Source organism: Artemia sp. Qi Xiang Cuo, chromosome 9 (assembly GCF_049724085.1).
Source record: "Artemia sp. Qi Xiang Cuo chromosome 9, ASM4972408v1, whole genome shotgun sequence".
Taxonomy (NCBI): Eukaryota; Metazoa; Arthropoda; class Branchiopoda; order Anostraca; family Artemiidae; genus Artemia; species Artemia sp. Qi Xiang Cuo.
The window spans coordinates 50318275-50343822 of NC_142802.1; the positions used below are offsets into that span (position 1 = coordinate 50318275).

A 25548-nucleotide genomic window follows, 5' to 3' on the forward strand; every position below is an offset into this window, starting at 1 on the left:
TTTAAAGCCAAATATACGGCCATGTACACAGTAAAATAACATAAACGAAAGGTACAAATAACATAAACTTTGATCAGCGATCATCATGAAATGAAACACTACATTAACCTAATAATAGTACTTGATACTTGGTCGTTGAAAAAAAAAACGAACATTTAACACTTGGAAAAAAACACTTAAATAAAATATTACATTTGCTTTATACTGGGATTTTTTTTTTTTTTTGTTTAGTTAACAAAATTTCCAGAAACCTCGCTATTCTTCTGTAATTTTTTAATGGCCATATACCTAGAAAGAATTGTTTTCTGACTTCAAACTATCCAAATACCTTACCCCCCCCCCCTTTGTGCAAATATATAGCCCAAATCATATATTTCCCCTATATTCTGTCACTTGTCTTTGTCTTGTCTCGCACTAGGCTGAAAAAAAACTAACGAAGGAACCGGTTTTGTTCTCGAGTTTTACACAGCGCAAACTTGAGTGAGATGCCCATAATACACAAGTACCAAAAGTCCTTCCCCCTACTGAAATTAAAAAAATAAAACTCAAATACAATTTCAAATTTGGAAAGCCTTATTTACCGCGGGGGGGGGGGTATTTTCCGCGGGGGATAATCGCCGGGCGGGTGGAGGGAGAGTTGTAAACGCCTAGAAACAATAAACAGAAAGAGGACCAATTTGACAGCTCGATAGTAAGTTTAAATTGCGTTTTTCTTTCTCTATTCTATTTTTATTTTAATGTCTGAATATACAAGAGATTTAAGTTCGAGGGGGAGAATTGTCCTGGTATGGAAGAGGTACGTTTTACACGGCCGTTATAAAATCAAAACGTGGCGTCTATGCAGGCAGGATGATTTTATAGTATCTCTACTCCTTCTGTAAACTATTCTAAGGCGTAAGAAATTCCATAAAGACAAGTGTAGGCTACGTCTGTTATAATCTATGGAAGCAAAAAATCTTTCTATAATTTTGATTTTCTTTTATAATTAAATATAATAATAATTACATATATTCTTGATTAAATAAATTGATCTCTTTGCCAGGAATCCTTGTCGCTTAAAATTTACTGTATTTTGTTTCATTTTACATGCAATTTAATTGCTCTTTTTATTTGAGAGTTTTTTCCTGAATGCATTTAAAAACAAACTTATTCCTACAAAAACATCTGAAAATATCTTCCCTGTCACCCAACCACCACTGCTATTTTGGCGTCTCCCCCCTGGAAATTTTCTACCGGCGCCCTTGAGTGGCATATAATAGACAAGTACCAAAATTCCTTCCCCCAACAAAAGAAACGAAACAAAAATCAAATAAAATTCTCAAATTTGGAAAGCCTTATTTTCCACAGGTTTTTTTTTCAGGAGAGGGGTATTTTCCGGGGGTAAACGCCGGGGGGGGGGTAAACGCCTAGAACCGTTTTACATATCAAGATGAACGTGAGAATTATTTAAGGGGAACTTTGCAGACATTTTTGTGGGATTGGGGCAATTCAAAGGTCAAAACGGGCCAATTAAGCACTATTTATCTTGAATTCTATACAATTTCGCATTTCAGCCTACTTCTTCGTCTCCCCAGGGGCTTAGCCAGCTGACCCACTTTCACTTCCTTATGGGAATCCTTGTCACAGACATGAATAGTTTAATGAATTCGCTCTATGATAGTAGGATATGTCAATATTCCCTGATATAGATAAAACAGATTACTGTGGGTCTGACTTCTCAATTATAATATTAATTAAAACACAACAACGGATCCGTGAATAATTTAACAAATAATTATTCAGCGATTTTAAAAAATTTGAAAACAGTCAGTAGAGTCAGTATTGAGTTGATAATTAGGTGATTAGGATTACAAACGAACACATTTAGATTATATAACTTAGAATAATGGCAAGCATATGTAGTGAAATCTATTTTGATGGCATATCAGCTGTACCGCACTTAAAGACCGTAAGTTACTAATTCTAAAATTTTAAATGTAACTGCTATACTTCCGAAAATGCACTTATCTAAATTCTACCTCTGAATGACCCTAATAATGTTTTGAAAAGTTTTGATAACTCACTTAAATCGTTTCTGTCATGTTTGAGAGAGACACTAACACTAGTGTAATATTACCGCAGAAAGTTTTACATTTTCCATGTTTCAAAAGCTTTCCCCCTTCTTGAAGTACCTCACGATTTAAAGTAATTAAGTAAAACCACAATTTGTTTGGACACAGATAAAAAGCTATTAGAACTTGGAATAAGCAACCTCCTCCACAAGTGTACTACGATTCAAGTCATATTTTGCTTTAAACACAATGGGATTGGAAATATGCAAGATAAATACGACTTTGGATTATAATTCGAATCCACCCCTATCAAACTCAAAACGACATGTTATTCAGGTGCAGGGTTTTCAACCATGGAAATTATTATTGTACCCTTTTCCTGCTTCCCAGCCATTTTATGATGGCGTTATCATGTTGAATTGATAAATTGCAAATTATATATATATATATATATATATGTACTACTACTACTACTAAAAACTCACCACAGCACCAAGCCGCCTGAGGCCAACACAGCTACACACGCTCCTCCTCCACCCCAATCTATTCAAAGCCTCCCTTTTTACTCCCGCCCACGAAGTTCCCATTTCATTTAAATCTTGCTTTATGACGTCCTCCCACCCCAGACGGGGACGACCTGCTTTCCGTTTAGCCCTAGATGGTTGGCCGAAAAGAACAATCTGATTTTAAAGGAGTCCTTAAAAAGCTATTTATGATGTTCCGTGACTCAGTAGTGGTAAAAAAATATATAAAAAAGCAGAAGAAAATACAAGAGAGATTGCTTGCCGTACAAAAAGGGATGTTCCTTATTGTTAAAGGTAATTCTCTTGTTCGACCATGGCGATTGCGCCTTTCGGATCGACTCCAGTTTCAAAAGGTTAAGGCACTTTTTCGAAATTCCTATAGGCCTAAATCTGTTTTCGTAATAACATTTTACTATTAAATATATTGAAATAATACTACCATTCTGAATCAATTGCAATAGCAATCTATAAATGTATGTCTTTTGGCAAACGGGAAGGCGTAACTTGTTTTTGTGTTCTTACAATTGAAAAAAGCTTAAATTTACTTTTTGAATTTAAAATAACTTTTTTCATTTTAGGGTAAAGATAATCATGAACACTTGTACAAAATCTTGGTCATTGGAGAATTGGGCACCGGTAAAACGTCAATTATTAAACGTTACGTTCATGAGTTTTTCTCCCAGCATTACCGAGCCACAATAGGAGTTGACTTTGCTCTGAAAGTGGTTCATTGGGATGAAAACACAGTAGTAAGACTCCAACTTTGGGACATAGCAGGTATTCTTTGTTTATATCTTGGTATTCCGGCGGGCATGTAGGCAGTGGGAGGCTAGTACTTGATTTGGGAGGGGGGGGGCAGGTTTAAAGCGAAATTGTGGCTCATCCCTGTCTACATGGATTATTTTTGGTTGCTACTTCAAGAAATGTATCAAAGGCAATCGAAGAATAAGCGAGAATGACACTTGATTTCTTTTTTTGGGAAGGAGGTGGAGTCGAGGGAGCAGCAACAATAGAATTTATTTGTGGTAATATATGCTCGTTAGCGTTTGAGTTTATTGCAATTTATGTTTGTTTTAGGTCTGTTAGACCCTTGGTGTCCAAAAAGACTAAGGGCATTAAGGTTATTTCAGGGAAGTGAACAAAATCAAAACACAATATGTTTATGTAAATTGTCAAAAGGACATATCCCAGGAAAGGCTTAGGTGTTACGTTGGAACTTTCAGGTGATCAATTGACCTAAAGACAATATATGCACGCTACTACTACTATAACTTCTACTGTGGCTTTTGTTTGATATTATGAGAAATAAATACGCATAGCTCGAAATAAAAATTGCTTTCAGTAAATTGCGAATTATGCTCTGGTCTTTAGAAGCTACTGGGGGTGTTCCCCCTCCCCTAGCCGAGGACAATGGCCCTAAAATGTTTAAAGTACTTATTTTTCACATATAGGTTTAAGTAGAAAAGATGGACATGTTTGACCTTAGTTTTCTGATTCAGTTAAGAACTCTTACAGGTCATTTGTTAGAACAAGACTCCCATTGCTGGAACTCTACTCTGGAGGCAGCATGCATACCTGAGTAAATCAAAAGATGCTATGTGCACCAAGGTTTTCAGATTATCTGTAATATCTAGGGAATGCCTACGGGGATCAAGTCGAAACTTGGGGGGAGGAGTGAAGTAGCAATGTAAGAAACCATGTGTACTCAGGCTATTGAAATTTTATATTTACATTATCACAGGAATAGCTTGGGGGATTGAATTGAGATTTTCGTGGGTTTATGGACCAAGCGGAGCTCATATTTGGGTTGAAGGAAGTGTTAAGGTTAAACAAAAGAAGTTGTATTCAGGCTTTCAAAATGGTATATGTGCAGTATCTCAGGAACAACGAATGTCTATATGCCCTGTAAATTAAAACCTATAATGTGACAAAAATCAGAATTAGGATCCGTCTTTGAGCATCACAAACTAATAGAGTCAAGATTAGTTTCAAATTTGCTTTCTGTTTAGAAGCGAGGGGCTAATAACTGACCGTCGCAGGTGTCCCTTCCTTCGTGCCTCCGGCACACCTGAAACAGCGTGTTCCTGGAAGCAAAGGAACATAGTTCTATCTTTGGCTTATGGAAAGCGTACAGCGCGTTTTTTACGACGGCAAACTTTCTCCTCTTGAGAGGTTATCTTTACTTGGTCGTGTTGTTTACTGCGTTCGACATTGGAGATCCTGGGTCCTAAAAAGTCGACATTATGCTTTGAACGAGAATTTTATTACCACAAACCTTTACCATTGCCTAGAGATAAATATGCATTCCCTAGTGCTTCTCATTCGTCGATCCAAACGGTTTGGGCTCGAACGTCTTTTCAAACTCTCCGACATGAATAGCCAACCGTGTGAAGATTTTTTTTAGGAAGATGCGGTCTCAAACCAGCACTTACAGTACTGTAATAAACTTTTCGTTTCTCCAACTTCTACATCGAATTCGTCGATATGAAAGTATAACGGATTTTGAAGCTCAATATTCTAATGAACAGTTGTCCTTGCCCAAGGCCAAGCGAGTTAGATCCATTGGTGTTGTGTCTGTCAGTTCCGATTTTTCTTTGCCCGGGGACGATGAAATCAAGCTCGAGCTAGGGCGAGCTCGTATAAAGCCAGCGAATAATGTAAGCCTTGATACCCGACGACGTACTTTCTGCTTTCGGTCCAGTACCGAATGTTCGTCTTTCTGTAATTCACGACAGTGACTCAGACGATGACTCAGAGGAAAATACTCTGTCCGATAAGCAGGAAAAGGCTTCCGCGACTGACACTGAATCGGGCTCGGAAAGTAACAACATCTTTGAAGATTTGCCAGTGATTGCTCACTGTGTGAAACACCAAGTTGAGAAAAATTGGGTTACTGAGCCTGTGACGACATGAAGAATTCTAGGTTTTGTCTTGTCAAGACTTCTGACGGCTCCATACCACCAATAAAAAAATCCACGCTGCTGTGGCTTCTGAGGGAAAGCTCTGAAAAGCTGAGTAGTGACCGATTAAAACGGGTGATGGTCCAGGGCCGACGAGTAGAACTACGTGAGTCGCCACAAACCAATGCAGAGGTCGGTATGAAATCGGAATTGCGTATCGATGAATGCTGCGTTTACAGACCGGTTGACAGGGGAAAGAGAGTATTAGTTGGGCGGGTCATACAGTTTGGCTACTTGTCTGGGCGAAGATGCCACTCTGTTGACACGCAAAATATGGCGATGCCGTTCCCTGACGACATAGAAATTCTGTGCCAGTAGTTCCGGCTGAATGCTGATCTCACATTAACTGCCGCATTGGTAGACCAGGGTTACTGTGACTCCAGCCTGTATAACATGCATTCAGCAGAACCCGTTTCTATGGAAATCGGTACCAACATTGTCTTTGGCTTTGACTCAGACGTCTTCACAGAGCTGAATTCATTTATCCAGAAGAAAGGGTTCCACTTTTTTGATGTGTCGTCAGCATCGCAATCATCATGTTAAAAATGGCACCTAAACCCAAAACTGACCTCAAGACCATGACCACCACCATCGCCATGTTCTGTGTGTCAACAGAAGGAATCTTGTTTAGCATTTTTCAGAGGTAGTTGTTATTTTTTTTCCCTCCCCTTCTCCTCTCCACTCGGTGATATTTTGATACAAAAACATATAAATCTTACAACTTTATACATTATCATATCAATATCACCTAAACTTAAAAAAAAATATTATATACCGGTCAATGTATTAGTGGACATGAAGGCACACTACCATTTAACTTTTTTCTTGCCAAATATCTATCGCTCCCCCCGTTCCAGGGTGTCCCTCCCCCTCTAGGAGACGCTTTAGCGGTGACATTTTTACTTCAATTTCTTAAAATTAGTCTCCTTCATTTTTCACTAATACGAATTCGAATTTTAAAGGTGGTCTTCCAAAAGGCTTACTCTTACAGCTTTAAAATTTTTTAACACAAAAAAAACTATTTGCTCTCCCGTAGACTGGGCGTCCTCCGTCCACAAAAAAACCATTCTTGCGGTGGCACTTTTTTCCTTCTTTTTTTTCAGCCCTTTTTACGACCAACCTTAATCAACAAAAAAAACAAAACAAAATACAACCAACCCATCAACAAAAAAACAAAAATAACCTAAATATTAACGTGCATAAAGGCACAGAACTAAACAGAATCTTGAACCACGTCTCCTATGGACGAGGAGGCCACCCAAGACGGGGCTGGTCCTTCCAGCTCAAGTGCGTGTGCCCCTCGCCCCCCATCCGTTTGAGTTCTTGATATAATTTTATAAGTCTCGAATGCATTCCGAGATCTAGGGCAGCGGAAGCGATGAATACCATCGGAAAACTTGTTATGTTCAGTAGAAGACTTAGTAGTAGAAGACTTAGTGCTTATACTTGTGCTAACCGAGCTTAGTTTGATTTACTGAAGCTCATTTGTCCAGTTTCTTAGGGTTGTCATTTGAGCTGTGATTATCGAGATAGTTACTGAAACGTATCAGTAAATATCTGAGAACCCAGTTGTTTTTTTTTAGTTTGTTGTTTTACTTAGCGCTTTTTACTAATAACTAAGTAGTAACAGTTTTTCTGACTGTTACTTTACAGTTTCCTCTCCAAATACCTAATGGCCTGGGTTTAATACCAAGAAAGTTGGATTCTAAGTACATTCGGGAAAAAGGGATCTGTGTTTCTTCCAGATTCTTTCGTATCAAAGCAGCAGATTCCTTTTTTTTAGTACAATTAAGAATCCGAGATCGAAGGGTGCATCTTGGCACAGCCACTAAACAGAAAAGCAGGTATGATAAAAGGGAAAGGGAAGCGTGAAGACGTCATAAAAGGCAACTTTTACCGCTGGCCAAGCCATATTGAATAGGGCTGCGAAGCGTGACGTCACTTCTTGGGCAGGAAATTCAAATAACGATGAAACGTGGATGCGTAGACACGTTTTTTCGGAACTTTGGCGAATTGTTTTGGCCTAATATATTTGTCGTAGATCCTACTAATCCACCAGAACGTTTTCACGTCGAAATAATACTAGGAATATTGACGATCAGTTGTTAGGTACAACTAGAAACCACGTTTCACGGTACTTTGAATTTCGCACCTTGCTTTTTACGTCAACACCGCGCAGCCCTATGTTGTATAACAGTAGAGTTGACCTTTTGAATTTGCTTGCCTCTCCGTACCAAACAGGTTTTTCTGGTAGGTAATTATATTCTAGAGGTCAATACATTTTTCTTTGCCAGGATATTTACGCAATTTAAAAGTTCAATGTCTTTTTTTTTTTTTTTTTAGTGATAAATCAAAACCAGCATGTCTTGTGTCGCTGTTATGCAATTATTTTTTGTATATATTAAGGTTTCAAATTATATTCTTCAACAGTTTTGAATAGTTTATTCAACTTAACACTACTGACATTTTTTGTAAAAATTTACATAGAAAATTGATAGTACTAAGCAATGTCTGGTGAGTAAAAATTTTTTCATTATTATAATAAGAAGAAATTGTCTTGTCATCAAGTTAAGGAAGAAATTCTTTCCTTACTTTCAATTTTAGTAAATATTCAAAAAAAGATAGACATGTTCACTTTGATTTTGGTTCATTGTATATGAAAAATTAAAATAGAATGGTGGAAACAACCGCTTTGGTAATGGCTTAATCTTTTTGACTACTTAAGACATACACTGGCACTAAGGGTAATTATTCGATTAGAAGCCTATTGTTTAGGAGCTGAAACCTCTACATTGTTCTCTTATAGGCTTAAATTTACAGTGCAATTTTTATCAAGATCAATGTGCATTTCTAGGGATGTTTTTTGAAAAAGTGCTTAGCTTTCGATCGGTAATTTGGGATTGAAATAAAATCTTTATACTTTTAATGCATTAATTGTTATAAAAGCTTACTTTTTATAAAGATCAGTGGCTTTTTTTTAGGGAGGTTTTTTGAAGATACTTCCAGGCCAGTCTGCGTTGAAGAAACTCGTCATTCACTGTCCTTTCGTCAAACCCTGACCCCCCCCCATTTCCGCAGAAAAAAAATTTTTTACCTTATAACCCTATTTAATAAATAACATTGTTAGCTTAGCTATCCTTTTTATTTGACGGGGCTGATTATCTCATAGGGGATTGACTGAGCAATGTTAATTAACTTCTCCACTTCTTAAAAATTTATATTTATGTATACGTTTGATTGAAATCTGATAGTTTAAAGAAAAAAAAAAGGCTGTTATACCAAAGAGTTTAATAATTTCTGACTAAATTGACTTAGAGTTTCACAAAATGTTAATAACAGCATGATTAGTAACAATTTTACGCTTGAGTATACAAAGAGGAGGCTCGCTGAAGGAAGTGTCAGTGACCTGATAATCTTGAATAAGAAAAAACAAATCTGTTCTTCATCTTATGAAATACGGAAGTACTTGACTGTCACATGCAATTCTTCTCCATATTGTTTAATAAGGAACGCAAATACTGCTTTTTAAGTTTGAATTTACTTGTTTAGGAGCTGAAATCTCTACATAGTTCTCTTATTGGCTGAAATTTACGGTGCAATTTTTATCAAGATCAGTGGGCCTTTTTAGGCCCACTGAAAAAAATTCATACTTCATATAAAAAAATTCAAACGGATCGCGGTAGTGAATTTGTTAATCCTCATGTTGCAAAAGTACTAGAGAAATATAGTACACTGCTCTATCATAGTCACAGTCCTATAAAGGCTGCATTGACCAAACGAGTGATAAAATCTATTTGACTTTTAATTTCAAGATATTGTGAACTGAAAAATACGTTGGATTTTATTATTGATCTGGAAAAAATCATGTTGATTTATAATCAACTGCCTCATTGATAATTTTCCAACTCAAAAGCAACGGAAATTCACCATTCTGATATTAATACAATTGACAACTTTCTTAAACAATATTCCAATGAATCAAAAGTAAAGTAAAAGAAAAATAAATTCAATGTTGGTGATACTGTTCGAATTAATAGAACAACTAATGTTTTTGAAAAGGGAAATTACTTGTGGTCCACTGAACTTTTTAAAGTGGCAAAAATCCTAGACATTAAACCCATAACTTATCGCCTGCGTGATACCAAAGATGAAGAGATTCTCGGCGGCTTTTATGACTATTAATTGCAAAAAGTTAAAAAGGCTAGTGAAATCTATCCAATTGAAAGGATATTAAAGACATGCAGTAGCAGAGGTAAGGAACAGTTACTTGTTCGGTGGTTAGGATCCAACCCAGATTTTGATTTTTGAATTGGTGTTGAAGATATTGACAATGCCCAATGATTTCTATGTAACATTCATGTCCAACGTTTCTGATCCTCTCTACAATAACTTGAATACGACAAGTGATTTTTTGACAAAACTCTCCCCCGCCTTCAAATTTGACGGTGCATGTGAATAGGCTCTTGTTAACTCTATCCTGAAAAATCCCAAAGACATCCAAAGGAAGGATTGTGAATATGAAAGAAAACTTAGAACCTATGATTGGCCACCACCACCAGGTGATCAAGAACAAATTCAAAAAATCAATTGGATGGATTATCCATATGTTAAATTACCCTATGAGGAGCTCACCTGCATGAATGATTTATGTCGTACTATCAATAAAAGAATTTCTGCTCGTAAAAAAGGAGCTTTTCATTTCAACTATTCAAAAGAGGAGGTTAATATATACAAGATTTCAACTAGTTAAGACGAACAGAGCGGCTCAACAGATAGCTCGTAGAACATATTGTGCTGTGATCTAGTTATAATAAATGATAGAAAGGCTGCAAACTCCAATTTCACTGTCGCAGACGACCCACCAAGCTATTCCGCGGACACTTGTATCCTTCACAACGCTTCAGTTGTGGAAACATCTAGGGTTGATACTTCAAATGTTCCCCTCCTCTGAGTTCTTGAACAAAAAACCAATCAAGAGTCTGTTCATCACCACAATATAAAACCTATTCAGTAGAGCCCCACAACCAATTCCTATTTCAAACTCTGTCAGTTAACACTAAAAGCTGAATTAGGTGATTCTATAGCAATTTCAATAGGCTTAGCTGTGATTAAATGTCATTTTCGACCCGTTGTCAACGACGGTACAATAACCTAAATTGAACAATAGAAGAATACTATTTGTCTGTCCCGATATTAAATGTTATGTGGGTGCTCTGAGTCCTGGTCAAATAGGCAATGGATTGGACCGTTACAAGGGGCATACTATACTGTCTGGCTCTGGTCTTGTTAACTCGTTTACTAAGCTATTTTATTCTCCACTACCCCTTATCAGAAAATATTTTGGATCTGCTATATCGACTTTTGCTGCTTCCACACTACAGGATTGTGGGTAGGTCAAGAATTTCAAGGAGACTGCTAAGGACAATATTAAATCTTCAGCAGGAGTTGTTGGTGAACAATTAAGATCTCGAAAAAATCGGGAGGGATTGAAAAGGATGCGTTCACGTCATTCACTCATCAGTCTCTACCCAGGCAGGAAGCAAAGGACATCAACAAGGACTTTGAGAAATAAATCAACGAAGGTTAATAAGCAGAAGAAGAAGAAGAAAAAGATTGTTAGATCAAAGAAGGATTTCTTCTCTTAAGATGACTTATCTCCCCCACAAGGACTCATAACCATCAATTAGCTCCTCGTTGAATCTATTCCATTCTGAAAATGTTGATGTAAGCGTCAAGTATGGATACTATGAACAATTTCACCCCCAACCACACCTCTCGGAAAATATACACTTTCAAATATTTTCCAATGAAGACTATTTCATAGATTTGTCATCAATATTTATTGATTTAAATGTTTTGGTGAAAAAAAAGTCAGATAATACAACTCCAACTGCCGGCAACGGTCTCTGATATGAAAACTGCATTCTACACAGCCTATTAAAACAAATTAATATATTTATAAATCGAACATTGGTGAGTGCTAGAAATAATTTATCCAACTCTGCAAGATACATAAAATTTATGAGGGTAAAGACAAAGGCGTACAAGGAGATGAGAGGACAATCATCTGTCTATTAATATTGAACAGGTGTTGATATTGACGGTGAGTTGACTACAGCAGTGACCCATGAGTATCATCTAGTTGGAAAATTAAATCATGATATATTCACTATATCCCAATGTCTACCCCCCAATGTGAAAATCGACATAAAGTTGCAGATGGCCCCATCGAATTCCATTTTGAGAAAAGCACTTCCTGCAGCACCCGATGCAAATGTTATTATCACATCGGCAATTCTCCACGTTCGTAAAAAACAAGTTTTGAGCTCTGTTGTATTGGCAGTGGAGAAGCTAAGAGCCATTGATAACACCATTAAAATTCTTGTCCCCCATACGATCACCAATCAACGTCACATTGCCACCGGCTCTCGTTCCTAGAATGATTCATAATTTATCTATTTAGAAATCCCATCAAAATTGGCATTGGCCTTTGTCAAAAGTGGCAGTGCCGTTGGATCCTGGAAAGAATCCCCCATGATATTGATTTTTACGGTTTATCTAGCCTTGTGCGAACAGTGACTGGTATTCCACTTTACACTCTATCGTTTGACAAACAATCCTATAGAACTCTGTATGAGTTGACCATACAATCCCTAGATCATGACTCTTAACTATTTGAAAATGGTATAAGTAATTAGATGTTTTCAAAAAATTATGGGGTTATTGTTTCTGATTTGTCAGGCACGCAAGATGTGACCATAGTACGAACATGGAATGTACATTTAGGGTTTACATTTACCGATGCTCTGACTGAGAGTATCACGCTAATATCACTGAGTCAATTTGAAACCTATTGGGAAATCACACCCGAAGGCAGTGTTCTACTACACCTAGCACCATGAACACAAACCAAATAATCAACGTATTTAGTATGGATCCATACATGTCCCAGTACAAGTCCTATTGCATACCTTCGGACTTCATTGAAGAAATTCCAATTGTTAACAACAATACCCTTATTGTTTTTGCTGAAGCTCCTCTTGACTTTTGATACCCTTTGATACCCTATTGACTTTTGCTGAAGCTCCTCTATTAGCTAAATCAAACACTTGCTCATAATCTTTTAAACTGGAGACTAAGGGGGTTCAATAATTTAGAAACTTCTTAATTATTAATCTAAGAGATGTTATTTAATTATCAAATTTAGAAATAACAATACCCTTATCATTGTTAATAGCAGTCCATCGACTTTGAAGACCGGTCATTGGCTATGCATCTTTCAAACAGCGAAGAACGTCGAATTTTGTTATACTCTTGCTCTAGCGTATGAATTCTACTCGCCATACATTAGCAAAGTAATTGAAAGCAGGGGGAAAACCATTATTCAAAATCAATGAAGAGTACATGATTTATTGACTAAGACATTTGACTTTCATGCACTACTCTTTTTCATGTTCAGATTTCGTGGCTACACCTACAAGCAGTTTCTCAACATCTACGTTGACTTACCTAAATTGAATAAATTTCTAGTGGATAATATAATTACAAGTTTATTTAATATTTATTTTAGTGACATAATAATTAATTTTTCTAAGACTGTACGTGAAATTGTTTATTAATGAAACAAATTTATATACATGATAAAACGACTTTTCTACTCTTTAGATTTCATCAGTTACTATTTATCTGTTGACAACAAGTAGTGCAGGTATATTATTCGAATTCCCAGTGTACTGATCCTGATGTAGTGCAATGTCAGGGTCACATTTTCTACAGTAGAGTGTGACGTAACTCTTGTCATATCTTTTTGTATATTTAATGACACTATTCTCACTCATTCTATAGAATTCACGAGTTTCAATTTGTGTATTTGAAGCAATTTCACAAACAGTGTCCTCAAGTGTCGAATCACATTCCATCACAGCAAAAAAAAAATCAGTGGGCTTATAATCGTAACACCCAGTGTCTTCGCATCGTTCACGTAGAAATCATATTCTTTTGTTGTTCCAACAGTTGAATCGTTGACCTGGTTCCTCCTCCCAGAACAATCTAAAACCACGACGATACCAATCTCGTAGCAATAAACTAAAATCACGGTTAGGATTCTTTCCAATCATACCGGGATATGTACTCTCCCACTGATTACATTTATCATAATGACAATTGGAGCATAGGTGGCCTCTAGGATGAGAGTCACACACCTCTTCAAGACAGGAATTACAACCTTTAATTTGTACAGCATATCCTCTATGCAATTTACAGGGGTTGCATAATCTACACTTTTCATCATACTCCTCAATCATTGTGCAATTCTCACATGATGACCAGCTGTATGGAACATTTTACGGACATAACGGACATGTATGGAACATTTTGTCATGTGTTGACACTCTCACTACCACAATGAAACTGAGCTAGCAACAAAAAGATTGTTTGAGAGAGAGAGAGAGGAGTAAAGCGTCCTTGAGCGCCCTCTTTTCTCAAGAAAAAAAATCCTAAAATTTCTCTAACTAATGTTTAAAAGCAAATCCACGGTATCATTTTGCCGTGTCATGATCAATATATCAATGAATAGTGTAAATAAATTTTGACCACATTGTAGAAGCTTCATGCAATAGTCTAATGATGGAGAATCAGTTTTCATTATATCGACAAGCATTCCCCGAGAAAATATCTTCCTTTGAATAGACAACTCTAGATAATCATCGTCTAGAACTAAACGTTTTTCCATAAGAACTAGATTCCTCATGATTCACTCTTTCTCGAATCTTTCAATTTTTTAGAGTCCTAAATCTCTCACAAACAACTTCAGACTAACCAGAATTTTTTTACTAATATAGAAAATATATACTAATCTACTATGGAAAGAAAAAAAAATACCATTGATTTAGAAACGGTTTTATTGATCATAATTACAAAGATAATAATCACTAACATATTTTGTTATCACTAATATTTTTCGTTTGGACATCTAATGCTGACCGAACTGTATTTATATGGAGAATATTCATTTTTCCAGCAAAACATAGCTGCTCCTCCTGCTTAAATTTACTTAATGATATCACATATCTGGCATACATAATGTCCCATTCAAGAAATAGTCTACAACCAGCAGTTATTTCCACAGCCACATTGGGTACTCGTATATCATTGCTTCTGCTGCTGTCAGTTCCTTCATTAATCTCCAATAATGTAAATGCACCGCTAATTTTTTTTCTCCACTAATATCCTTGCAAATAAAAAAACTATTCTCCTTTAATTAAAGTCTCTTACTAATATGAATTGTAAAGAAAACTATTCCTTTTATTCAAATCCTAATCACCAATCAAGTTATGCTCGTTCCTCTTTGAAGGAGTGTAATGCCCTGTAGAATAGAATTACCTACCAGAAAAACTTGCTTGGTACAGGGGCGTCATATAAGTATAAGGCTATGTGAGAGGATACTCACTCTCTTTGAAAGGGTGTAACGCCCATGTAGAATATAATTACCTACCAGAAAAACCTGAAGGAACATAAAGTCGTAGAATTCAAAAGATCAACTCTACTTATAACTTAAAAAAAACCGTGTTCCGGGTTTTTTTTTTGAAATTTCGGGATTTTTTTTTTTGAAGAAAAATCGGAATTCATTTTTGAGCTGGTGGCAACGCTGCATGTGTAATAGGAAAAAGTGACGCCATCAGTGCCATCGTAGGGTTACTTAGCTTTTGCATCAATATCAACAACTTGCAGTCCTCCTTTCTTCTTCTTTAGGTACATATCAGATGTTTTCAGTCTTGGGGGTTCTTTTCCTTGCTAAATAAACCCGTAAATGATTTTTTCCAAGTTTTAAAAGATTTCTTTTGAAGGTGCTGAAATATTAGAAAGATATCGAATAACAGGCGAGCTGTATATATTTACATATTGCGCCCTTTGGAATATTTTATAAGTTTCCTTCCCTGTCCATTTTTAATGCCTCCGGCGTGCCTCATGCCTCCAGGTATCCCTCAAAATGCCCAGTTGTGAACCCCTTGTTTAGAAGCTCACCTGATCAAAAAACTAATGAATGTTGTTTCGAAGCTGAGAGGCAAAAAGTTTTTGGGTCCCACATTTCGCTAATTTTTGACTTTCTCACAACTCTATTTTTTTTTAAACAATAAAAACTTTAGCGTAAAGAGCGAGGCTTTGAGGAGGGGACAGCCCCTTTCATATACGGAATAATTTCTGTTTTTTTTTAAGTTTTAACGTCGTTCCTTACTTTCAGTTAAAAAAACTTGTTTTTTTATTTAATTGTCTGTAGAGGCGAAATTTTTGTGATATATTGTGTCAATAGGCTTAGGTGTATATTTTATGGCTAATCTTAAAAGTTGAAAGACTGGAAGGCTCCAATTAATTGCTCTTGACTTCTTTAGTTGCAATGGCTCCCCCTTTTTTTTATTAATCTTCTAATGTTCATTTTGTTATGCTATTTGAGGATACAATAAATTTGGCTCTTCAAAACTGTTACTGAGCTGATTCATTAAACCAGTTCGAAACACAATAAAATAATTGAAAATGTCAAAAAAGAAAATTATAAAAGTTTAAATTAAAATGAATTACAAAAAATAAATTAAATAATAAAATTTAAGTTAAATTTGAACAAATAAATTTAAGCTAAATTTAAACAAATAAAATTTAAGCTAAATTCAAACAAAGTAATTTATTTTAAATAGATATTTAATGAAAATTAAAATCAATAAGATTTCTTTTTAATTTTTAAAAAGCCCCTTTCCCTGTTTTTTGTGTCTGTTTGTTTTTTCAGTATTGCATTGGATTTTAGGTATTCCAAAAATATAGCTAAAATATCACGAATCAGTCTATATGAAACATTTTTGGATATATATCTTACATAAAGCGCAAAACGATTTTTTTAGCTATAACTAAGATCTTTTCTTCCATCAGAAAAAATAGTTTTTTAAAGTATGGAGCAAAATTAAAACTCAAAACGAACATCAATTATTCCGTAGGCCAATATGAAGGGGTTGCACCCTCATCAATACCCTGCTCTTTACGGTAAAGTTGGACTGTTGGTCCGAATTTTTTAAGAACCACTCCTGAAACACAAGGGTCGTTTAATTGAAATAGGAATCTTTTTTTTAAAAGCGCTAAAAACTTTACCGTGAAGAACAAGGTATTGAGTAGGGGGCAACCCCTTCATATACGGAATAATTTCTTCATATAAACGAATAATTTCGTTTTGGGTTTTAATGTTAGTAATTTGTGAGACCACACTGGCTAATCATGATAAAACATAAAATCGCGAAGAAAACGAGGATAATTAGCAGCCAGTGAAAAAAATTGAAAAATTATGCAAATATTTCGGTCAAGGCCTCCGCTTGACCGTTTTTATTAGTTATTCTGCACTAATTAAATTTTTATTAGTTTTATTCTGTACTGAAAACGGTCAAGCGGAGGTCTTGACCGAAATATCTGCATAATTTTTCAATTTTTCACTGGCTGTTAATTGTCCTCATTTTCTTCGTGATTTTATATTTTATGCTTTTAATGCTGCTCCTTACTTTCAGTTATTATTTTTTTATTATTAGTATCTGATCGTTTTTCAAATAATGCAGAGAAGTCCATGCTACATAAAACGGTGTGCACGATTTTTGGGTGGACAACCCCGAGAATAACATGAAAAAAAAAACAAGGTAATGGCCATTTAAGCTGTCTTCAGGTGAATATATATACAATTTCGAATAACAAAACTTATATATCATGGGGAAGGGGGTGCCAGGATTTAGAAATGCCTAGGTGGGACATTGGCCAAACTCGCATGGGAACCACAGCTGTAGATGCAATTTTAAGAGAAGAATAGTTTGGTTTTAGGAAGGGGAGAGGATGAATCAATCAAATATTTACTCTTAGATTAATAATTAAGAAGTGCTTAAGTCACCAAACCCCTTTAGTTCCTAGAGCAATTGTTTGATTCACCTTACAGAGGAACTTTAACAAAGGTTGTATGATTGTATGGCATACTAGATAAATTCATTTAATTGATTAATGCTATGCATGGGATAAACATTGGTGCAGTTAATGTATGAGATGAGAGTTTTGTATCCAATCAGGAAGTAAGCAGGGTTGCGTTCTATCCCTAGTTATATAGAATATTTTGATGAACTTTGTCTTCAGGAGCGCAGCAAAAGCAAAGGCAATAAAGTCTTGGAAACCTGTCTAATTTTAAGGTAATTTCTTGCCTTTTAAGGAAGGAGGTCCTTATATCTGCTGTTAAAGTCTCACTTATTGCCTTATTTTGTGCAATAAATGAGCCTGGTTTTGTGCCTTTGTGGTCTTGAGAGGGCATAGGGGCTATCAGCCCTACTCATGTTAATTTTTGCTCGTTTTGAGTTTGACTCATTTATTTATTGATAATTATTTGTGGTAGATTTACGAATGGAAGATTAGGCTATTTGACTTTATTTTTCTCATTCTTGGCTTAATGGAGCCCTTTACTTTTCTTTGAAAAATTTGTCTTCTGGAAAAAGTTTTTAAACTAGTTACTGTTCGTTTTTTATTGACATAGTCTTTTTCACGGAAAAAAATATTGTATATCTTTCAAGTTTTCTTCTATAAGAATCCATAATATGGGTTGCTATTTGTATGTTGGAAAAACTTTTTCAAAATTCTTAATCCTGACACAAACTGTATTTTTAATTTTATTTTATAGCTTCTGAAAATGATCTGAAAAATAAAAGTTAATATCATTCAAAAGATTCTATCTATGTTCTCTGACAACTTACACTCTTTTTATTTATTTAAATTGTAAGAGCAGAAGTAGTAATAGTAGTATCTCCAAAAGTGTCAACTTAATACCCCCAGTCGTTCTCGATATATTGCTGAGGTGTGTTATTGGCAACCAATTAACAAAATGCCTTTTGATTTTGCCCTTGAGCAACATTTAGTTTTAAAGTATAGTGGGCCAATTGCATAATTATGGGGTGTTGACATGCCTCATATCTCTAAAGACAAAGTTGCTGGAACGTTCTACTATGCTGAACAAAATGGCTGTTTCAAAATTTTGACTGGATGCGTTTGGAAAATGAATGGGCTTAAGGGAAGGGCTGCTTTCCCTCCAATCTCTTGGGAAGGGGGAGGATTTCCTTCTTCTTAAATCTAGTAAAAACGTTTTAAACAAGTAAAAAGAAAGTAAAAACGTTTTAAACAAGTAAAAAGAAAGTAAAAACGTTTTAAACAAGTAAAAAGAAAGTAAAAACGTTTTAAACAAGTAAAAAGAAAGTAAAAACGTTTTAAACAAGTAAAAAGAAAGTAAATACGTTTTAATTGCATTTTGTTTTCAGTAAAGTGCAAATTATGTTCTGGTCATGAGAAGGTATGAGGGTTGTCAACGATATAATTTCCAGACCTTTCAACTACACTGAACAAAATGGTTATCCCAAAATTTGGATTAGATGTGTTTTGGGAATTTGGAAAGATGTGTTTTGGGATGGGCGTGGGGGAGGGGGCTTGTCCTCCAATCACTTTTGACTAGTAAAAAGGGAATTAGCCCTTTCTATTTCCAATCGAATGAACCCTTTTCGAAGTTTCTTCGACAACCAAGGGCCATCTCACAATTTCTATCAGATGCATCTTGGGAAAATACGAGGTTTGGGGGGTGGCGGTTATCCACCCCCGATCGCTCTGAATCTTAAAAAGGGCACTAGAAATTCTGATTACCCATCCAATGAGCCCCCCCCCCAATTTTATAAGATCATCTTTTCTATATATACCTTATATGCCCCAGGACATAACTTACCTTGCTCTGAGGGTTGTGGGGGGGGGGGTCATCCTCAAAGACATAATGTCTGAGGATGTCTTAGAGACATAATGTCATACTGTCATTTTGTTCAATTACGTTGAACAAAATGGCTATCTTAAATTTTTGACTGGATGTGCTTGGGGAAATGGTAGGTGATGAAGGGGGGTTAGTGACCTTCTAATCACTTGACTATTTAAAAGGGCACTGGCCCTTTCAATTTCCAATCGAATGAGCTGTTTTCGATGTTTCTACGACAACAAATGGCCATCTCGAATCTTAAAAAGAGCACTAGCACTTCAGATCACCAATCTGATATTCCCCTTCCAAAGCTTATACGATCATATGTTCTATATATATACCTTATATGCCCCCAGGGCATAACTAAAAAACCCTTGTCCTGAAGGATGTGGGGGTTGTCATCCTCAAAGACACAATTTCCAGACCTTTCAATTACGTTGAACAAAATGGCTATCTCAAAATTTTTATTGGATGTGTTTTGGGAAATGGTGGGCGTGGCAGGGGGGTCTCACTTTCAATCACTTTCGACTATTAAAATGGACATTAGCTCTTTCCATTTCCAATCGAATGATCTGCTTTCGAAGTGTCATCGACGACAAAACGCCAACTCAAAATTTGTATCAGGTGCATTTCGGAAAAATACGTGGTGTGTGTGTGTGTGGGGGGGGTATCCACCCTATTATAACTTTGAATCTTGAAAAGGGCACTGAGTCGCCTCTGAAGTTTATACGATCACCCTTTCTATATACACCTTATATGCTCCCAGGGAATAATCTACCACCCTTCCCCTGAGGGCTCTGGGGGGGGGGGTCGTCATCCTCAAAGACACAATTTCCGGACCTTTCAACTACGTTGAACAAAATGGTCATCTTAAAATTTTGATTGGAAGTGTTTGAGGAAATGGTGGGCGTGGGAGGGGGGTTAGTTGCCCTCCAATCACTTTACTATTAAAAGGGCATTAGCTCTTTCAATTTCCAATAGAATGAGATGTTTTTGAAGTTTATAAGGCAACAAATGACCACCTCAAAATTTCTATCAGATGCATTTCAGGAAAATATGAGGTTACGGGGGTGTATCCAGCCTCCGATCACTTTGGATCTTAAAAAGGACCCTAGAACTTCTAATTAACAATCCAATGAGCCCCCTCCGAAGTTTATACGAACACCTTTTCTATATATACCTTGCTTGTATCCAGTGCATAACTTACAACCCTTGCCCGGAGGGCTATAGGGGGGTTGTCATCCTCAAAGACATAATTTCCGGACCTTTGAACTACGCTGAACAAAATGGCTATCTCAAAATTTTGATTGAATGTGTTTGAGGAAATGGTGGGCGTGGGAGGGGGTTAGCTGCCCAGCTCTTTTCGAAGTTACTACGACAACAAATGGTCATTTCTAAATTTGATAATTAAATAACATCTCTTAGATTAATAATTAAGAAGTTTCTAAATTATTGAACCCCCTTAGTCTCCAGTTTAAAAGATTATGAGCAAGTGTTTGATTTAGCTAATAGAGGAGCTTCAGCAAAAGTCTAATGCTTGTATGGTATGCCAGATAAATTAATTAAAATGATTAATGCTATGCATTAGAAAAACATTGCTGCAATTAACATATGAAATGAGGTTAGTAGCTGGTTTTTTGTATATTAGGAATTAAGCACGGTTACGTTCTATTCCCGGTTATATGGAGCGTTTTGATGGAATTTGACTTAAGGATCACATCAAAGCCAATGGGAGGACGAAGAATCAATCCATTTGGGGGATGACAATCATTCAGGGAAACAAGTTTTTTCTAGCAATCAAGTCTTGGAAAACTCTATTTTTAGGCAATTTCTTGCTTGTTGAGGAGGGAGGGAGGAATCTTATATATCCCCTTGTTACACTCTTATTTGTTGATTTACTTCGTGCCAAGTGACTCAAACTGTCAAGAATGCTTTAAGTATTTTTTTTTTCTTTAGCTGAACTTGGAAGATATGAGATTAAGCACCAAGGTCAAAGTTTGAGAAATTCAAACAAAATCCTTCATTCTCTACAGTACCAAAATTCATGCAAGGTGTATTGAAGTGAAAAATGAATAGTTTCTGAACAATCTGAGCAGTTTCTGAAATATTTAAATTCAGTTAAAATGTAAATCAACCAAAAACCATTATTATTTGCATACAGTTGAGTGTGGTTTGAACTTCTTAGCTTTCAGAGGTTTAAATTATTTTACAATTGAAAGCTTTCTTAACAAGAACCCAACAAACGAATTACCAAACTTTTTATCACCAGGCACACACACGTCTGACCCTTGGGGTTGTAAGGGGGAGTGTCTCAGAATTGGAAGTGGTGTGTTTCAATCACTACTTTTCAGTTTTTTCCCAAGGAGAAGAACATTTTTTGGGCCAGTCTTGGGAATCCCCAAGTATTTTCAGGTATGCTCTCCACCTGTAGCAAATTAGTATGAATCTCTGCCAATAATGTTATTGTAGTAGTGTATTTCGAAATAACTGAGCTTAGAAGAATAATATTTACTATCTGTTTGAAGTCAAAAGGCTGTTCACCATACTATCTAATAAAAACAAAACAGTATTTTGCAATGCTCATCACGTCTATTCAAAATGAGAGCTGTTACCATTAATTTCTTTTTTTTGCTTCAACTTGTAGATCACAGTACAAGCAATAAAATCCGAATCAGACATCCAATATAGATAGATCTAGACGACATTAAAAAGAGTACCTTATTGAAAATAAAGAGCATCATTAAAACTCAAAACAAACAGAAATTATTCTGCATGAGAGGTTTTCCCCTAGTCAGTCCCCCGCTTTTTACGCTACAGTTTTATCATGCTTAACTGAAAGTATTTACAAGCATAGAAAATATAGTTAATGGGCAATAACAATTGTTTTACTTACTGATTGCCTTTAGAAACATTTTAGTGCTACACCCAGGATACTTCATATATGAGAAGGGCTACCATGAAACTCACCTTTTACATCAAAGTTTATGTTCTTCAAAACAATGGTTTAAGAAAAAGCAATCGTTGATGAGGGGACAGCCCCTTTCATATACAGAATAATTTCTGTTCGTTTTAAGTTTTAACGTCGTTCCTTACTTTCAGTTTAAGAAAAACTTTTTTTTTTTATATTTAATTTTTGAACGTTTTTGAATTAATGCAGGTTTTGATTTTGGCTCACCGTACATGAATAATTAAAACAAAATGTTCATATTAATTTTACTTTTATTTGGTTAAATGGCTTTCTCAAAACTTGTTTAATTTTATTTACGAACGTTTTTATTAGTAATAAATATACGTAACTTACGTAACGAACTTCTATATTCATACATTTTTAATACATATATTAGGGGGCTAACCCCCTAGTCAATACCTCGCTCTTTAAGCTAAAGTTCGAATTTATCTTAGAATAAATTTCGTTATTTAGAATAAATGGCTCTTATGAAAGTCTTAAAAAAGCTTTGGCTTAAAGAGCGAGGTATTGACTAGGGGGTGAACCCAATCATACGCGTAATATTTTCTGTTCGTTTTAAATTTTGATGTTGCTCCTTATTTTCTGTTGGAAAACTTGTTTTTTTTTATATTTAATTTCTGATCTTTTTTTTAAATAATGCTGGGAAATCCGGCGCCAGTAGAGTTGCTCGTCTGGATTTGCGCAGGCCCCCGTACAAACAGGTTTTTCTGGTAGTTAATTCTAATCTAGAGGTCAATACATCTTTCAAAGAGGAACGAGTACGCAATACCGGTCCTAGTGTGATTGATTTTTTGGACAATTATCTTTAGTCAAGACTAGTTTTTTTAGGAAAGTGTCGTTGCTAGAGCTAACTCTCATTAGAAAAAAGGGGTATAAAGCTTTTTGTTTTTGATAAGAATTGCACAATGAACGTATCGTTTGACGTGGGCATTTCTTATGAGCCAATCAGAGGTTGTTCAATATACGATAACTTGATTTGTGGTTGGGATTTGAATAAAAGAAATGGTTATGTTATTTGCTTGCGTGTATAGGAATTCCCATGTTATGTGCGTGCAGGTATAGATATTCCCTTGTTATTTGCGGGCATGTATAGGAACTCCCTTGTTATTTTCTTGTATGTATATTAATTGTATCGGTATTTTCTTGCATGTATAGGAATTCCCTTCAGATATTAAATAGGGTATATTAATAACCTTGTTATTAGCTATAATTTAATTTTCTAAACATTTTATTTTATTTATTGTCTATGAATTCAAATTGTATTTGATTGCTTGTATAGGAATTCCGATGTTATTTGCTTGCAGGTATATTTATTCACTTTTTAATTGCTTGCTTGAATAGGAATTCATATGTTATTTGCTTGCTTGTATAGGAATTCCCATGTTATTTGCTTGCATGTATAGGAATTCCCATGTTATTTGCTTGCTTGTATAGGAATTCCCATGTTATTTGCTTACATGTATAGGAATTCCCATGTTATTTGCTTGCGTGTAGAGTAAATCCCATGTTTTTTGCATGCATGAATATGAATTCCTATGTTATTTGCTTGCTTGTATAGGAATTCACATGTTATTTGCTTGCATGTATAGGAATTCCCTTGTGATTTGCTTGCATGTATATGAATTCCCAAGTTATTTGCTTGCGTGTATAGGAATTCCCATGTTATTTGCTTGCATGTATAGGAATTCCCATGTTATTTGCTTGCGTGTATAGGAATTCACAAGTTATTTGCTTGCTTGTATAGGAATTACCATGTTATTTTATTGCGTGTATATGAATTCCCATGTTATTTTCGTGCCTGTATATGTACTCCCAGTTTTTTTTCTTGCATTTATAGGAATTGCCACTTTTTTTTGCCTGCGTGTATAGGAATTCCCATGTTATTTGCTCGCATGTATAGGAATTCCCATGTTATTTGCTTGCGTGTATAGGAATTCCCATGCTATTTTAAGGGCGTATGTCCCCCCCCCATGCCATTATAAGAGTTTATGTCCCCTTCCTATGCTATTCCAGGAGCTTATATTCCTTCCTATGCTATTATAACGGCTTTTCTGTGTGGTTTTTCTTTACTTGGTACCCATTAAAAACAAAATTTTTGTGTTAAATAAGTAGTTCTTATATCTTTTAAAAGAGCTTTACGGGGTTTGAGACACTCTGTTGCCTGATTCCGTTTGATTTTTCTTTACTTAGTGTTCATTAAAAACGAAAATTTTGTGTTAAATAATTAGTTCTTGTATCTTTTAATAGAGCTTTTCGTGGTTTGAGAGACTCGGTTGTCTTATTCCGTGTGTTTTTTCTTTACTTGGTGCCAATTAAAAAAGTTGCTAGCGAAAACCCCGTGTGGATGAGTTGAAATAAAAAAATTTAACAAGAAATGTCTGAAAAGTGTTTTGGGGGAGATGGGTTGATTGGCAGAAGGATGTATTAGCGAATTTAAAGTGGAGGGCGAGTTGCTAGCGAAAAATCTAAGCTAATAGGGGTTTTTGACCGTAAACTCTAGTTTTTTGTAAGAAAATTGTGGAAAATACAATTCGTTGGTTCATAGGTGAAACTTAAGTCCAGGTATGGATCGAAAAATAAACTATTTCTGTAGAATCTGAGCTAATAAGGGTTTTTGACCATAAACTCTAGTTTCCTGTAAGAAAATTATGCAAAATACAATTCTCTCGTTCAAATGTGAAACTTAGGTCCATTCTCTGGTTCAAATGTGGAAAAACCCGTGTGAATGAGTTAAAATAGAAATGTTTTAACAAGAAATGACTGAAAAGTGTTTTGGAGGAGATGGGTTAATTGGCAGAAGGATGTATTAGGCTAGCGTAGTTATAATGGAGGCCGAGTTGCTAGCGAAAAACCCGGGAGGATGAGTTTAAATAAACATTTTTAACAATAAATGTCTGAAAAGTGTTTTGGGGGAGATGGATTGATTGGCAGAAGGAAGTATTAGCGAAGTTATAGTGGAGGGCAAGTTGCTAGTGAAAAATCTAAGCTAATAAGGGTTTTTGACCGTAAACTCTAGTTTTTTGTAAGAAAATTATGGAAAATACAATTTGTTGGTTCATAGGTGAACCAACAAATGCGTGTCTGTGCGTGTCTCGTCTCTATGTGTGTGTGCCGCCTCTCACGCATCTTTTTTCCGTAATCGTGCAGTCAAAATTTGACACGACACACAAACAGAGTCATAGTGAGAGAGATATCCAAAAAGTTGGGTTGATCTAGGTTCACTTAGAGTGGCGCCCCACTCTAAGTGAACGTAGAT

General features: G+C 35.8%; 1 protein-coding gene and 1 long non-coding RNA gene across 7 annotated transcripts in view; one reads left to right on the forward strand and one right to left on the reverse strand.

Annotated features, from left to right (window-relative positions):
* Window positions 1-25548, reverse strand: part of LOC148948763 (uncharacterized) — a 96306-nt gene that overhangs the window by 43737 nt on the left and 27021 nt on the right. The window lies entirely within an intron of this gene.
* The window catches only part of LOC148948764 (uncharacterized), a 79898-nt gene that overhangs the window by 34843 nt on the left and 19507 nt on the right, over window positions 1-25548 (forward strand). For all 3 annotated transcript variants that reach the window (XM_089094659.1, XM_089094661.1, XM_089094660.1), the window contains exon 3: window positions 3154-3352. In XM_089094659.1, the coding sequence (XP_088950785.1) occupies window positions 3154-3352 (199 nt within the window). The remainder of the gene's footprint in view (window positions 1-3153; window positions 3353-25548) is intronic.